Below are 17,717 nucleotides of genomic sequence, written 5' to 3' on the forward strand. Positions count from 1 at the left end.
AATACTTTCAGTAAAAAGTTTTCAGTTTCAGCAAAATAAGCGGATCCCAAACAGCTCCGTAGTAACATATACTTTCTTTGTAGCCAAGTTTTTCGATTCATTTTGTGTGGGATGGAGGATTTTTTCTTTTGAGGTGGAGAAAGAACCTTTGAATGGGCTAATCTTTAAGTCTTGGCTTAAAAATAGGGAAAAGTGACTTAAAAAAACGCTATAGGATAGAATTTCCTACAAATAATTGTGTGCAAGGTAAGAAAATTATCGATATATATCTTTAGCTTTTAATTAGATCTCACACACATATAGAAAGATCTGCCAACATTCCTCCAATTGGATTGATTGAAAAAGAAGAATAAATTTTTTTATCCAACTGCCTATTCTCTCTCATAATTTGTTACTTCAATCAGTTTACTTAGTTTATGTACTAACTTTTTAAAATTTCACCTTTTTTTTTTAATCTAAAATAAGCTGAGTAAAAACAAACCTAAATTCGCTCACGCATCCTTATCACCCATTGTCATTACTCGTTATAAATACACAGCTCGCTCTCTCTCTTTCCAATACACAAATATTAATACGTACACAAATAGAACAAGAAAATTAGTATTTTCCTAGCTGTATATATATCTCTGCTTTTGTTGTGGTTTCTATGCCAATATAAACAAAAACTTAAGGCTGTCAGAGGATGATGATGGATTCAAAATTTATGGCGTCACAAACATTGAGAACCAACGTGCTTTTTCTACTAATAATTTTCTCATATGTTTTGGCCGTAAAAGCCACAGTCTCTTACGACAACAAAGCTATCCTCATCGATGGAAAAAGAAGAATTCTCATTTCAGGCTCTATTCACTACCCAAGAAGCACTCCTGAGGTACCAATATATGCAAACTTCTTCTTCTTCTTCTTCTTCTTTTATATTGCATTGGTTATATATATATATATATATATCAATATATATGTGTGTGTTTATATATTCATATGTATATATATGTGTGTATATATTATACCCTTAAAAAGACATTGATATATGGTTTTCTTTGTGGTTACAGATGTGGCCTGGTCTAATTCAGAAAGCTAAAGATGGAGGCTTGGATGTTATCCAGACCTATGTTTTCTGGAATGGACATGAGCCTTCTCGTGGACAAGTATAAATCAAGAGCACATGTTTTATAACTTTATCTCTTTTTCATATCAAATAAAGGAAATTAAAAAGTTAATGGATGCGCATAGATTTAGAAAAGTCTTTTAGAAATTTTTTGTAAGAAAAGAAAAAAGTAACTTATCGACAGCTTTCTATATTTTTAATAAAAGTGGTATTCAAACTTTTTTGAAATAGTTCATTAACAAATGCTTTTAACAACATTAACTGGAGCTTTAAATAAAAGTTAATGTCTTTCTTAATATATATTTGTGTTTCTATGTTTTCCAGTACAATTTTCAGGGAAGGTATGATCTAGTTGGCTTCATAAAACAAGTCCAGAGTGCAGGCCTTTATGTGCATCTTCGCATTGGTCCTTACGTATGTGCTGAATGGAATTTGGGGTAAGAGACATAAGTAGTTACATATATAATTATATGACACATAGCTACAAAAAATTAAAAGCATAGAATAAATTTTGTGACAAGTCTTTAATTAGTTTATTATTCATTCTTATTCTGACCAACCTGTTTTTAAATGTTTAGGGGCTTTCCTACTTGGTTGAAGTACATTCCTGGAATTTCGTTTAGAACCGACGATGCCCCATTCAAGGTTAGTTTTTTCTTTGTTTTTTTAACCGAATGATTTATGTAGGTTAAAATTAAAATCGGGACATAACGCTGATATCATATTACAAAAATGATAAAACTTAAGTACAATACTTTAAGTATTGTTCCTTAAGTTCCCCCCCTAAAATTTAGCATTTAAGTATTATTCCTAAGTTTTGCCCTTACAAAAATATTATAATATGTAAATTGTAATAAATAATAGTAATTGAAATTTTCATTTTACTAAAGTTTGGAACATTACTTCTAATAATGTATCAGAGTCCAAACTTGTTTGATATCTATATTCTATAATAAACAGTCAACTAACTATGATTTTAATTTATTTTGTGTATGATATTCTAAATTGTAGGCGGAAATGCAAAGGTTCACAGAGAAGATTGTCAATATGATGAAGGCAGAAAAATTGTTTGAACCTCAAGGCGGCCCCATAATTCTAAGCCAGGTATGATATTAATAATAATTTTGTGTGAACAATAATAACAAATATATCCAGCTTTGTCTGTCGTATTGAATCTATTGGTTGTTAACGAATTTTAGACGTAGAAGAGAGAAAAAATATATTCGATCGGTAGACTACCAATCTTATTATCATATAATTATTGCTACGTTAGGCCAGTTTTATAATATAGCCACCTACTTTTCATGATTGTGTATATGATATTATGATGCCCTCTCGTGCACATAATCCTTACGAAACCTCATCAAAATTACTACTATTGTTTTTAACTACGAAGATTGAAAAAGATTGATTTTGAAGGGGGAAAAGTACAGTCAAGTTTCAACCCTTTTAGTCAACTTTTTTATTTTTACATACACACACATATATATATATATATACACACACACACATATATGTATGTATATTTGTGCATGTATGTATATCAAGATAAATAGTGTTCTTTTAGAATATTTACATCAGTCTGTGTATAATAGAAAAATGTGTAAAATTTACACAATTATGTCAAATTAAAAAATTACCCACATCAATTTGTGTAAATTTATACTGATACTATTTATTTTATATTTAATTATTTATTCTTTCTTTATAAATCTTGAGAATGAAGAAAGTAAATGGTAATTGTTGTGTGTAAAGAAAAAGAAACAATTAAATTTTTATTAAAAACTAATATTTTAATAAAATGTAGTGTAAAATAGATAATCTAATGTAGAGTTTTTTGAAAAATAAGCATGTAAAATAGAAAAATAAAGTTCTTATGCTAAAAGAAATATAAATTTTTACATGAATCGATGCAAATGCTCTTACAATTTTTTAGAAACTTGTAAATTGTTTCACTAAATCAGATTTTCTTTTTCTTTGGAAGTGGTTCATTAATGGTTTTTATTTATTTATTTATTTATTTATATTTTATGATGGTACAAAGCTTTTCTAATAAACCTTATCCACTACATTTTTATGGCAGATAGAGAATGAGTATGAACTCGTGGAATATCAAATTGGTCGTCCTGGAGTAGATTATAAGAATTGGGCAGCAGGAATGGCTGTGGGTTTAGGCACTGGAGTCCCTTGGGTCATGTGCAAGCAAGCAGATGCACCCGATCCAGTCGTAAGAATTTCTTATCAGAATCTTCTCTATTTAAAATTGATTCAGATTACCATAAATTACAAATTTAAAAATACATCTAATGTCGTATCATTAAAAATTTTAAATAAGGTGTCACGTCTAGCCCACATTAGCGAAATAAGGAAATTATATGGTTTTCTCTATTAAGCCCTTCTTTTTTCTTTTTTCTTTTTTTTTTTATTATATATATTGGTATTACAGATAAACGCCTGCAATGGTTTCTATTGTGAAAATTTCTTGCCAAATAAAAACTACAAACCCAAAATGTGGACAGAAGTTTGGACTGGTTGGTAAGTCACACTCACAAAGATGTCTCCAATATGGTTCAATTATTTTCTTCAATTATTAATTTATTATGTCATTGGTTTCTAACCTATCTAGAAATTATAATGACATTAATTAGTCATTAAAGTCCTTTGTAAATATAATTTTTCATCTAGGTTTTCAAGCTTTGGTGATCCAGTTCCATATAGACCGGTAGAAGACTTGGCATATGCAGTGACAAGGTTCATACAAAATAATGGTTCATTTTTTAATTATTATATGGTAAGTCAGTCCTTCCAAATATTTCTGATTATAATTTAATTTAAGGTGATTTGAATTTCTCTCCCAAAAAAAAAAAGTGTGATTTGAATTAAATGAAATCATGCTTTAATTTTTTTTTGCCCTTTTTTTATTATAGTATCATGGAGGAACAAACTTCGGCAGGACTTCTGGGGGTCCTTTTATTGCAACTAGTTATGATTATGATGCTCCAATTGATGAATATGGTGAGTGTTCAGGAACAGTAATCTACAGCATTGGGGTACTCCTGCAGAATTTTTTTGTGCTATATTTTAAGTTGATCATCTAAAATATGTCATGGCAGGTCTACCTAGGGAACCAAAATTTACACATTTGAGAAATTTGCATAGAGCCATCAAGCTAGCTGAACCAGCTCTAGTCTCCAACAATCCCATTGTGGCATCACTAGGGAAGAATCAAGAGGTTTTCTTCTATATTAGCTACCCTGAATATAAAACACTTTTTGTGCTATCTTGTGTTTGTAAAGCAGGGAGTTTTGTCACAGTTAATGTTCTGATTTCTAGTTCTTCTTAAAACTAACTCGAGTTCTCAATTCTAAACATTGAAAGGCTCATGTTTTCAAGTCAAAATCTGGGGTTTGCGCCGCATTCCTATCAAACTATGACCCAACATATTCGGTAAAAGTGAGGTTTGGAAATGGTCAATATGATCTGCCACCTTGGTCTGTCAGCATTCTTCCTGACTGCAGAACTGAAAGTTTTAACACTGCAAAGGTAAGCAAATGAGAAAACTTCAAGTTATGTGGAGACAACCTTTTCTGGAACATAAGTAACTAATAATGATCATCTATAGTTTTGCAACTTGTGACTCAATGCCTTCCACATTACAAAATACAAATTCTATCTCTTGTCCTTAGATTATCTTCTTATAGTATATAATTTCCTAAGTACACTCCTTCACATCAGATCAAATTTTGTATTCAGGTTAATATCAATGGCTTGCATTTGAAAATGGTGGCTTCGGGTGGCACATTTGGGTGGCAGTCATACACGGAGGGAATTGCCACTGCTAATGATAAGAATGCATTCACAGCAAATGGGTTAAAGGAGCAAATAAGTGTCACCTGGGACACCACAGACTATTTGTGGTACATGACAGAGTGAGTACTGTAGTTACCTACTAATCATGGTGCTCTTTGAAATTTTGATCAGAATACATTTTGAGAGTTGCTAAACTATCAAATTGTAGTTATTGCTTATCACTTTTGGATCTTCTTTTGCTGCAACAGTGTCACCATAGGAGCCAATGAAGGATTTCTAAAGACAAGAAACCTTCCTGTCCTCACTGTTAAATCAGCAGGCCATGCTTTGCAAGTTTTCGTCAATGGTCAATCAATTGGTATACATCCTGGCAACACAAGCAAAGTTTTTGGCAAATAAAGCTGAGTGTACCTGAGTTTAACCTACTCATCATCATCCTTTAACTTAGGTTTTTATATTCTTTGACAGGAACTGCATATGGGAGTAATGCAGATCCAAGACTAACATTTAGTAGCAGGGTGAACCTGAAAGCCGGTATCAACAAGATTGCTTTGTTAAGCGCAGGTGTTGGTCTCGCGGTCAGTATTTGCATTCCTGATAAGTATACTTCTTTATTCTCGATGCCAAGAAACCTCACTGTTGTACTTTTCTGGTCTCTATATTTGATTAATTTCAGAATATTGGCCTGCATTTTGATCAATGGAATGTCGGGGTTCTTGGCCCAGTCACCTTGGGCGGTCTCAATACAGGAACATGGGACATGTCTCGATGGACATGGTCCTACAAGGTTAGTTTCCTCAATCCCGCTGTACTATTCCCAAACATCACACTTAAAAATCTGGAATTCAAAGTTACAAGAAGTGTGAATTGTTCACAACCCAAGTAGTAAATAAGAACATAAATTCAAAAGAGAATCAGATCTCTGTTTTTTTAGTAAGTAAATGAGAATCAGATCATTGTTGAGCCACAAAGAAAAGAAGAGCACTCGATTGTAACTTTTAGAATGATTTGGATAATAAATTTTTCTGAAGCAAGCGTGCTAAGATGAAAGCAATACACAATGTCATGCAACAAACAACTATAACAGATTATAAATCCACACAATTAGTACATGAAATCATATTATGTACGATTAATGATGTTGCAAGGGGTGTTCCCAAAAACAAATAAGTAGAAGAATTAGGACAATGATAGGCAGCAAGTCATGCAAGTACTCACCGGTGTGCTTGGTATTGAGCAGAAAGGTCTAGCAGGTGAAACTTTAAATCTTTATTCATTCCAAGGAAGCTCCTCTGTCAAGTGGGCGGGCGGATCTTCATTGACCATCAAATACCCTCTGACTTGGTATAAGGTGAGAACCATCCAACTCATACCCTTTCCAATTCTCTTCAAGAATATGCAAACTTTTTTTAAAGAAATCTTGACTTGATGGTGAGAATTTGCAGACTACTTTTGACGCACCNTCCTTTTATTGCAACTAGTTATGATTATGATGCTCCAATTGATGAATATGGTGAGTGTTCAGGAACAGTAATCTACAGCATTGGGGTACTCCTGCAGAATTTTTTGTGCTATATTTTAAGTTGATCATCTAAAATATGTCATGGCAGGTCTACCTAGGGAACCAAAATTTACACATTTGAGAAATTTGCATAGAGCCATCAAGCTAGCTGAACCAGCTCTAGTCTCCAACAATCCCATTGTGGCATCACTAGGGAAGAATCAAGAGGTTTTCTTCTATATTAGCTACCCTGAATATAAAACACTTTTTGTGCTATCTTGTGTTTGTAAAGCAGGGAGTTTTGTCACAGTTAATGTTCTGATTTCTAGTTCTTCTTAAAACTAACTCGAGTTCTCAATTCTAAACATTGAAAGGCTCATGTTTTCAAGTCAAAATCTGGGGTTTGCGCCGCATTCCTATCAAACTATGACCCAACATATTCGGTAAAAGTGAGGTTTGGAAATGGTCAATATGATCTGCCACCTTGGTCTGTCAGCATTCTTCCTGACTGCAGAACTGAAAGTTTTAACACTGCAAAGGTAAGCAAATGAGAAAACTTCAAGTTATGTGGAGACAACCTTTTCTGGAACATAAGTAACTAATAATGATCATCTATAGTTTTGCAACTTGTGACTCAATGCCTTCCACATTACAAAATACAAATTCTATCTCTTGTCCTTAGATTATCTTCTTATAGTATATAATTTCCTAAGTACACTCCTTCACATCAGATCAAATTTTGTATTCAGGTTAATATCAATGGCTTGCATTTGAAAATGGTGGCTTCGGGTGGCACATTTGGGTGGCAGTCATACACGGAGGGAATTGCCACTGCTAATGATAAGAATGCATTCACAGCAAATGGGTTAAAGGAGCAAATAAGTGTCACCTGGGACACCACAGACTATTTGTGGTACATGACAGAGTGAGTACTGTAGTTACCTACTAATCATGGTGCTCTTTGAAATTTTGATCAGAATACATTTTGAGAGTTGCTAAACTATCAAATTGTAGTTATTGCTTATCACTTTTGGATCTTCTTTTGCTGCAACAGTGTCACCATAGGAGCCAATGAAGGATTTCTAAAGACAAGAAACCTTCCTGTCCTCACTGTTAAATCAGCAGGCCATGCTTTGCAAGTTTTCGTCAATGGTCAATCAATTGGTATACATCCTGGCAACACAAGCAAAGTTTTTGGCAAATAAAGCTGAGTGTACCTGAGTTTAACCTACTCATCATCATCCTTTAACTTAGGTTTTTATATTCTTTGACAGGAACTGCATATGGGAGTAATGCAGATCCAAGACTAACATTTAGTAGCAGGGTGAACCTGAAAGCCGGTATCAACAAGATTGCTTTGTTAAGCGCAGGTGTTGGTCTCGCGGTCAGTATTTGCATTCCTGATAAGTATACTTCTTTATTCTCGATGCCAAGAAACCTCACTGTTGTACTTTTCTGGTCTCTATATTTGATTAATTTCAGAATATTGGCCTGCATTTTGATCAATGGAATGTCGGGGTTCTTGGCCCAGTCACCTTGGGCGGTCTCAATACAGGAACATGGGACATGTCTCGATGGACATGGTCCTACAAGGTTAGTTTCCTCAATCCCGCTGTACTATTCCCAAACATCACACTTAAAAATCTGGAATTCAAAGTTACAAGAAGTGTGAATTGTTCACAACCCAAGTAGTAAATAAGAACATAAATTCAAAAGAGAATCAGATCTCTGTTTTTTTAGTAAGTAAATGAGAATCAGATCATTGTTGAGCCACAAAGAAAAGAAGAGCACTCGATTGTAACTTTTAGAATGATTTGGATAATAAATTTTTCTGAAGCAAGCGTGCTAAGATGAAAGCAATACACAATGTCATGCAACAAACAACTATAACAGATTATAAATCCACACAATTAGTACATGAAATCATATTATGTACGATTAATGATGTTGCAAGGGGTGTTCCCAAAAACAAATAAGTAGAAGAATTAGGACAATGATAGGCAGCAAGTCATGCAAGTACTCACCGGTGTGCTTGGTATTGAGCAGAAAGGTCTAGCAGGTGAAACTTTAAATCTTTATTCATTCCAAGGAAGCTCCTCTGTCAAGTGGGCGGGCGGATCTTCATTGACCATCAAATACCCTCTGACTTGGTATAAGGTGAGAACCATCCAACTCATACCCTTTCCAATTCTCTTCAAGAATATGCAAACTTTTTTTAAAGAAATCTTGACTTGATGGTGGGAATTTGCAGACTACTTTTGACGCACCAGGAGGAACTGAGCCATTGGCTCTAGATATGAGTAGCATGGGAAAAGGTGAGATATGGATAAATGGCCAAAGCATTGGGCGCCACTTTGCTGCAAGTAAAGCATCTGGTTCCTGTGGCACATGCAGTTACACAGGCATATTTAAGGAAAAAAAATGCCTAAGTGGTTGTGGAATGCCAACACAAAAATGGTGAGACTAATTTTAATTTGTTTCAATATCATCCATTATTGCTTCCACATCTTAAATTTGAAAATGATTTCTAATGAGGCTACTAATTCCAGGTACCATGTTCCGCGCTCATGGCTGAACCCCAGTGGGAACCTACTGGTTGTGTTTGAAGAATGGGGTGGTGACCCAAGGGGGATATCATTGGTCAAAAGAACAAAATAAACCAAGTGTTGTGGAAAGACCATTGTCTGGGTGCTGTAAAGAAGAAGAGATGATTTTTCTTTTTCTTTTTCACATACATACCACATGTATAGATGCACATAAAGGCTGTACTCAGAAAATTCGAAGTGCAAGCTTTCTGATGCAGCAGAATAAACGGATAACACAATGTAAGTTATATGATGCGAAATTATATTCCTATAGCAACCTTGAACCATGTCTTGGCTTTGTTTGGAGCATTTGCTAGACCGTAAAGCCGATCTTATGATTGCTGTATATTTAGCACATGGTTTTCCAAGCAATCGTTTACATATTACATGTATCTAAAAACTAAGTGAAAAAGGTACAACAATTGCATAAACAAGCTAAGTGACATTCAAGAACATTAAAAAGCTTCTAATGGCAGTTTCTCTCCATAGCTTTGCCCCAAAATATGACTTAGAAAGATATAAAGCTAACAATTTAAACAGATAAGTGGTAACATATCTTGTTTTCCAGTGAAAAGTGAAAATAACAAAGGTGTTTGACTCATACAACTTGGTTAAGCAGATACAAAATCTAAAAAACAACCCCAAGTACCCCTCTTAAGAAATGCAAATATCCATATGACCTGCCAATTTTAGAAGGTTCTTAGAGTTTAGTTCGATCCAAAACTTGAGATAGGGGGTGTAATATGAAAAAAGATTCATAAGTGATTGTTAATGGAGTCAATTCTTTCTTGATTTGCTTCATTATTGTAACTGTATTTATTAATAACTTTTTTTTTTATTAATTCAAGAAGTTAGCCATACACTTCACACATTTCTAGCGATTCTGCATTGCTAATATTGACCCCAAAAAAGAAATGGCTAAACCCGAAACTCCTGGCGGATGACCATAAACCCAAGGAAAGGAAAGAATCAGCCGTATGCTTTGGAAGAAGCTTGTACAGTTTGGGAAGAGGCTTTGACTGCTTCACCTTAATTGTTTGTTTGAACAATTAAAAGTTCAATAAATAAAAATACGCAATTTGAGCGGCTCAAAACTTTCCATATGTATAGAAATAGAAACAGATAGATTTTTTTCCTTTTTTTTTAATAAGGCAAAAGGTATGTGTAGGAGACTAAGAGACTAACAACCTTCTCTAGAAATTAATACATACACACAAATACATGACTTTTTTGCATGACATATGGTAATCCAATCTATGAGTTTTGTAAATAAGAGTAATCTAGCTACCGCTTTTTTTTTTTTTTTGAGAGTAATCTAGCTACCTTGAACTCATTCATTGGAGTAAAAAAATTGCCTTAGCCGGGTGCAGAATGGAATATTAGAAATTATGATCGACCTTTTATTATTAAAATTAGGCCTAAGTGCAAAAACACTCTTGGGGTTTGGGTCAGTTGCAAAATCAACCCCCGAGAGTTTTAATTCTTCATTATAACTCCTTAAGGTTTCCATATCCTTCTAATTGACCCATGTTTCTAACTTTCGCTAACTTCTTTGGATGGAAAAATGACATAACCATCACATAAGCAATGACATGAATATGTTGGTGAGTCTTCTTAATTTGGTCACATGATGATCACATGATTTTACCGTCCAAAGAAGCTAATTCCAATGGTTAATTTGGCCTATATAAATAGTTATAAGGAAGAATTGAAACTCCAAAGATGTTTTTGCACGCAGTCCAAACTCCAAAAGTTGTTTTGCATTTTGCACTTAATATTATTATTAAAGTTACATTACACATGCTTGACGTTGGCATGGATCAATATGACAATATCTGTCATGGGTTAAGAGCAATGCCATTGTTGAAAGCCTTTTTTTTTTTTTCACTTGCTTTAATAAATCAAGGGTTAATTCAAAAGACATTGAAAAAGTTTTTTTTTTTTTTTTTTGGAAAAGGTAAGACTTCCGTCAATTGCAATGGATCATTGGACGAGACATAATTTTAATACATGGTTATTCTTGGACATATGTTGTGTTATTTTGTCCATTAGTGACGGAGCCAGAACTTGGAATTAGGAGACAGCTCTACTATCGGTTACGTGCGGTAACTCCAGCCTCTAACTTCATTGCTTAGACGTTGAGAGTTTTTTTTTTTTTTTTGGATGTGTGTGTGTTTGCTGCTAGGTAGGACAAATTATTTTGCTAAAATTATTTTAAAGAGCTAGGTTGTTTGTTTTGGGTAAAATTTGTTCACTGGACTTAATTTTTTTAGTTTTGCTATAGGTAATTTTTGTTGTTACACTAATGTTTTTGGACTTGTATATTTTATTTTAGATTTTTAGATCTATAAATTTTTTTATGGCCTTTAAAAAGAGAAAAATGTTAAGGATACAAACTTGTTTTATAAATTAATTACGTGACGAGTGGTATTGATAAGTAAAAAAATGATATAAGTGGCGAGCTCAGATACAAACCAATAAGAATTTGCTATCTCAACACTTTGTAAAAATATTATAGAAAAGTTTGTAAATATAATATTATTCTTAAAAGAATCAATGATATTCTTAAGGAGAAAAAATGTAATTTTATAAAACAAAATTGCTAAAATTAATACTCATATATATATATATACTAATATTTTTTTTTTTTAAAAAAAATTAGGGGGCTAAGTCCAAGCTTGGCTCTGTCCCTGCTGTCCATGCCTCATTCCCTTCTTGGGATAAGAGAAACCCATATAATGCAGAATTGGAGCAAGTCCAAGCAAGATGGGTTGGGGGTACTTGCTATTTTAATAAGGTGGCTTTGATATTAAAAAGTAAAGATAAAAAAATTAAAAAATTTAAAAAAAAACAAAATATTAAATCATACATATAAAAAATTAAGTATATATTAAATAAAAATGTATATACACACATTCAAATCGAGATCGGATGGGGTAAACATAATCCATCCCCTTATAATCTCTTTAAATCGGGAAAATTTTATGTGGAATAGGTAAAATATGATGAATCAAACAAGATGGAGAATTTTTGTTATCCTCACAAACGCCATTTGTTGTTTCAAACTTTCAAGAGCAATTATAAGACCTTAAGTGTAAAAAAATAATAATTAAAAAAAAAAATACACGCTTTATCTAATGGTTTTCGTAACTTGCAGGCTTGCAGCAAGTAAAATGTTAGCACCAAATTTAAATGATAAGATGTATTTTTAATATGACAAGTTAAAAAAATTATATGAAAAAAGTTTTTTTTTTTTTTTTTTTTTGAGAAATATTATATGAAAAAAGTTAATTATATGAAATGGCTTAATTTTTTTTAAAGGATGACTTAATTTTATTAGTTCGGAGTATAGACTAACTAATTTTGTTTCCTGCATTGAAAGTGATCGTGGACATCTCAATAAGGTTCCAATTTCCTCCTCTTTCTATATATATATATATATATATATATATATTTAGAGAGTAGATAGTGGAGAAGGGAGAAGGGAGATCTCAATGATTTTATTCCTAATTTCCTATAGCTTTTCATGATCAGGGCAATGGTTTTTTTTTTTTTTTTTTTGGACAATTCGATAATTGTAGGAGAAACCGAAAAAGAATTTAAATCCTAAACGTTTAAGGTGAAAATGCCAGAAAGTATTAGTTGAGCTCGGCCCTTGACCATTTGGCAATGTTTAGTCGCATTGGATTTGGAAACAGAGGCAGTGTCAAATGTCAATGACCCTAATCCAGTACTCTCCAATGTTTCTTTGACATAAGAAACTGATGTACCTCCTTCATCCGGGCTTTTCTGAAAGTGAGAAACGTACAGGCCCATTTGGCCCTTTTCCAATATGGGCTTTTTTTATTCTATTGGTTATGGGCTTAAGATCTTGCTCTGAACTACTGACTTGATCACTTACCAGCGAATAGAGCAAATTTGGGCTCACATTGGGCCGATTCTTATGGGGTTGAGGATTTGTTCAACCAGAAGCAATTCATTCAAATCATTAAGTTTAGCCGGCAAGGTTCCATTTCCAACGTTGGAAAATCCTTTACATGTGATTAATGAAACCTAATAACATAATATAATAATAAATAAAAAACAAAGTTTGGCTACAAACTTGGTTGTAGTCAATGGTTACAACTCTACAAAATATTTCACCATTGGCCTATATTTTCTTCTTATATCAACTGTATTTGCAAATTTTTTAAAGATCAATAACTATGTCACCAATCAACTATTTATATTTTAAATTTTTTCAATCTAAATTATGCATAAAAAATAAGTTTACAGATCAAATAATAAATAATATCAGATTAATATGAAATTTGACATGTGTGTTAAAAAAATACAATTCAACTATTAGATTATCAAAATATACAGTCATGCTAATTTTTTTATCGAGAGTTGTAGCCATTGACTAAAACAAAGTTTGTATAAATAAATATCTTAGTTATTATTTGTTTAGAATAATGTTAAAGGTATTACTAATTTTACAACAAAATTTAACAAATTGACATGACTAAAAATATGAGTGGTGCCAAATCAACAACATAATAAATAAACATCCAATTTACTATTTTTTTGTGTATTGTAAAAGTTAACACATAAACTTTTTAAGGTAATGTAATAAAATTTGTAGTACTTGTAGCATCACTCTTTGTTTTATATTGTAAAGTTAACACATCAATTTCTAAAATTTAACTAGTAAATTTTGTAGTATTTAGCATCATCTTTCTACAAAACCTATTATATATCTATATTAGCCTATGTATCAAATAGCAGGATTTAGGTCTTGTGGATTTTTGATTTGGGTGCTTAAATCAAAATATCTTATTTGAATAGTTTAAAAGTTCAAAGATTTACATTGCACCAAATACACAAGGGATTTGGTTGAATTTGAGTTATAATATGTTCAATGGACATTTCAAAAAATATTATGTATAATAGTAATTATTAATTGTAGGGGCAATTTGATATATCCAATAAAACAATTAATTATTAACTTGATTAAAATCGCCTCCCCCTTCTTTTTCTTGATCAATGTAATCCCAACCATTAGATTTTAGTGTCTATTTGGGTACGGTTAATCTTTTTTCTTTTCTTTTTTTCCTCTAAAAGTAATATAGATAAAAGGTAAAAATTAAATAAAATAAGTAGGTAACTCACGTAAGGCCTAAAAATAATATGAAAAATAAACAATAAACTGATTTATAACTGAGAAGTGCATTCCAAGCAAGCACTAATGAAAATGAGCTGATAGTAGGATTTTTTGGTTGAAATTTTTTATATAAAAATCATATAAGAAATGTGAACAACGTTGATGGTCCGAATAAAGACAATTAGTATCAAAAGATTGGGTAAGCACCATATCCACTTATATTTGTCCCTTCATCCTTGATTTGGAATTTGTTCTTAGTGAGATTTGCTCGTATGATGCTGGCACTATGTTCCTCTAAAATATGTATGTTATTATTGGAATAAGCATTTCCAAGTGGGATATGTAAAGGCAAATTTTTTAAGGGCCTAACTTTTAAACCAACAATTAGTATATCACATCGAATTTGAACATTTTCTTTAAAGCAATTTAGTATGAAAATCCAAATCTAAAATTTTCAATTTCTCCATAGTGGGAATACAATACTGAAAACACTGTGTACAAGATATATAATTGAAATCATATTTTCAAAACACGATTTCAATTGAGTGTGTATGACAGTGAATAACTCTACGTGTGTAGCAATAATTAGCGATTGAAAATGAAGAAATTGCTCATATGATGATGGCACCATATTTAGCGGCAGCTCTAGGAATTTTTTTTTAGGGTGATCACTAAGAAATTTAAATTACCACAATATTTTTCTTGATACCATTTTTTAAAGAAAAATGAAATTAGAAATTATTTTTATTAAATAGGTTGAACGAGCTACAAATTTTATCTTTTTGTTTTATAATAGGCTTTTTGTTGAATAATTTTTTCACTTCGTGTTGTTTGGTCTTGTCTTGTTTTTGTTTGGTTTATGTTTGTTGTTATTTGAGCTAATATTTATTATTGTTATTTAAGCTTTAAAAAAAAATAGGGATTAAGAATTATGTTTGGAGGCAGAATTAATTTTGGAGTAATGTTACATCCACAACATTTTTACAATAAATCTTATGCAAATAGCTGTTATTAGTGGGTAAAAAAATTAATATCAGTATTTTGCCCAAATTAGAATTAATAACAGCTTACTACATTAGATTTGTTGTAAAATTATTGTGAAAATGTTGTGAATATAGTAGCACTACTATTGAACCCAAATCTATATATATATATATATATATATATCTAAAAGGTAAAAGCTGAGACGTAGAGTTTAATGTTATTATACTCCTATTGAGCCACCTCATTAGCCACGTCATACTTTTAAAATAATTTCTTTATGATTTTTATTTTATTTAAATAATTAAATATAGTTCATAGACAAACTTGTTAATGCACTCTATTACTATTCAACATATTACTATTCATTTGTTTTAAATGCAAATATTTGACTATTCAGCTGCCTATATTGATTTCAACTTTTCATTTTCTTCTTTCTAATTTCAAGTAATTGTTTTTGGATACTAATTTCAACTAATTGTTCAAACTGAATAATTTTTGAGTGGATATATATACATGTTTGAGTATTCATTACAAATATTACTATTAATTAGATGCAAATGTTTGACTATATTTAACTATCCAAATTGATTTCAACTTTTCATTTTCTTCTTTCTAATTTCAAGTAATTGTTAAAATTGAATATTTAAACTTTTTCGTCTTCCTATTCTATAAAAAAAAAAAAAAAAAAAAAAAAAAAACCTCTTCTTCTCTTCCTCCAACCTTTCCCCTCCTTCTTTGCCTTTTTATCTCCTTACTACTATTTATTTTATTGTTAAACTTTCTTCATCATTTCCTTTTTCTTATATTTTAACTCTTCTTCTCCCCACATATTTTGTATAAATTTGATATTATTTATTCCATTCAATCCATATTTTTTCCACACAAAAACTATGAGTACTCTCTCTCTTTCTCTCTCCCTACTGTTTGATGTTTGTTTTTTCTTATGACTCTAATTTAGGTTGATGATTTTTTTTATTTAATTGTTTTGTGTTGTATTTTTTAAATTTCCCATCACAAATCACTCTTATAACTTTGGTTGAATTTTGATTTGGGTTAATACGTAGTTTTTTTTTTTTTTTTTTTAAATAGAAATTTTAGTTTATATCAAAACAAAATATACATGGCTATGAATTTGAATGTGCCCACCAATGGACTTCCACTGAACAAAGATGTATTCACAATATTTTTAGCTTCATATACTTCTTTGGTAATGTGAATTTGACAAAGAGAAAATGGTAGGCAAAGGATGCATGGTCTTCCACAATTCCCTATGTCTTGAAGAAAGTTGAGGGCCTATTAGTCTCCCTTTTACTAGAATTTTGTATAGAAAGTATTTTGCTGTAAGTTCCTTGACTTTTTGCTATTTTATAATGAAATAGAGCTGAAAGTTTTCCTTTGCCTGACTAAATAGCTAGAGACAGATATACAAATACTTTTGGAGAAGGTTGATATGGTTCTTAAAATGTACAAGATGCATATGGTTGTGGCAAATGAGCTTTTAACTCACAAAGACGAGGTTGTAGTTGTTACAAACAATGAAAAGATATTAATTTGCTGTTACAAGACTCAGGATGGTGATGTTGTGGAGAATCCCCTGATTAGACTTATTGTGGAGAGACATTCAGCTTATGCTAAGAAGCCGAATCTATGACATCTAAGCCTAAAATATCATCAAATGTTTGATATCTGGTAGGTTGACTTGCCTTTGGGGAAAAAATGAAAAAGAAATAAAAAGCATATTTTGATTTCAATCAAAGTGCTTATAAAATAACCTCTTAGGGGGGCAGAATATAATAAACATTATAATTGCTCTATAGTCTATACTGTGACAAAAAGTGAATAAGGTTGTTTTATTTGTAGCGTATCAAAAAAGTCAAAAAATATTCAGTGTAGTAATTTTGTATTGTCACATCCCATGTGTTTGGTAAAATTTCTTTTAGAAATTTTATGTGTTTTTCTCAAATCTATTTGTTATTTTTATTTTGGTCATTTTGTTACAAATAATTAGCATCTCCACCATCAAATTTTTAGTTAATTTAAACTTTCTTGGTAAGCTTTTATGTGGGGATATTGGGCCTGGGAGTTCGTCATTTTTTTGTGTTATGGGCTTATGGCCCAATCCAAGGACGAGGGTTTATTCGAGGAGCAGAAATCTTTGCTAGACAAGGCTATGTTAGTGAATAGAAGTCAACTTTAACCATAATGGCTCAAGGAGTAGACCGAGGATAAATTCATCCTCGGCTAACCAATGTCGAGGTCCAAAAAGGTTGTCTATCACTCAGGATGATATTCCAAGAAGTCTCGTCGGTGTTGATAAGCATTGTTAGAGTAGTGAACAGGGCAATGTCCTAAAATATCTAAAGAGAAAGCTGCTACCTCTGCATTAAATGCACTACAGCTAACACTCTGGCCACATTAATGTGGAAGTGATACACGAACAGTAAATTTCAACCTTACAGCTACTACATGAAAACTTATGGAAGGTGATAATGGGACAAGTATCCATACCAACCATCTAACATGCACGTGAAAGGTGGAAATGAAAAGAAAGGGGATATAAATGGAGAAAGAGGCAACAAGATGAGGGGA

The 17,717-nt window shown here is 32.0% G+C and overlaps 1 protein-coding gene across 1 annotated transcript; it reads left to right on the plus strand.

Annotated features, from left to right (window-relative positions):
* The first annotated feature begins 535 nt into the window (after nucleotides 1–535).
* On the plus strand, nucleotides 536–9,288 carry LOC112025645 (beta-galactosidase). The gene is given in 27 exon segments (XM_065781931.1): nucleotides 536–871; nucleotides 1,050–1,145; nucleotides 1,430–1,542; nucleotides 1,684–1,750; nucleotides 2,117–2,209; nucleotides 3,189–3,332; nucleotides 3,552–3,640; nucleotides 3,791–3,896; nucleotides 4,033–4,120; nucleotides 4,219–4,337; nucleotides 4,484–4,648; nucleotides 4,859–5,034; nucleotides 5,164–5,273; nucleotides 5,384–5,493; nucleotides 5,592–5,702; nucleotides 6,156–6,266; nucleotides 6,361–6,378; nucleotides 6,380–6,428; nucleotides 6,526–6,644; nucleotides 6,791–6,955; nucleotides 7,166–7,341; nucleotides 7,471–7,580; nucleotides 7,691–7,800; nucleotides 7,899–8,009; nucleotides 8,463–8,573; nucleotides 8,668–8,873; nucleotides 8,966–9,288. Coding segments are annotated over 27 exon segments (3,150 nt in total). The 5' UTR covers nucleotides 536–703; the 3' UTR covers nucleotides 9,075–9,288.
* The last annotated feature ends 8,429 nt before the right edge of the window (nucleotides 9,289–17,717 follow it).

This window comes from Quercus suber, unplaced genomic scaffold (genome assembly GCF_002906115.3).
Source record: "Quercus suber isolate HL8 unplaced genomic scaffold, Cork oak 2.0 scaffold_283, whole genome shotgun sequence".
Classification (NCBI taxonomy): Eukaryota; Viridiplantae; Streptophyta; class Magnoliopsida; order Fagales; family Fagaceae; genus Quercus; species Quercus suber.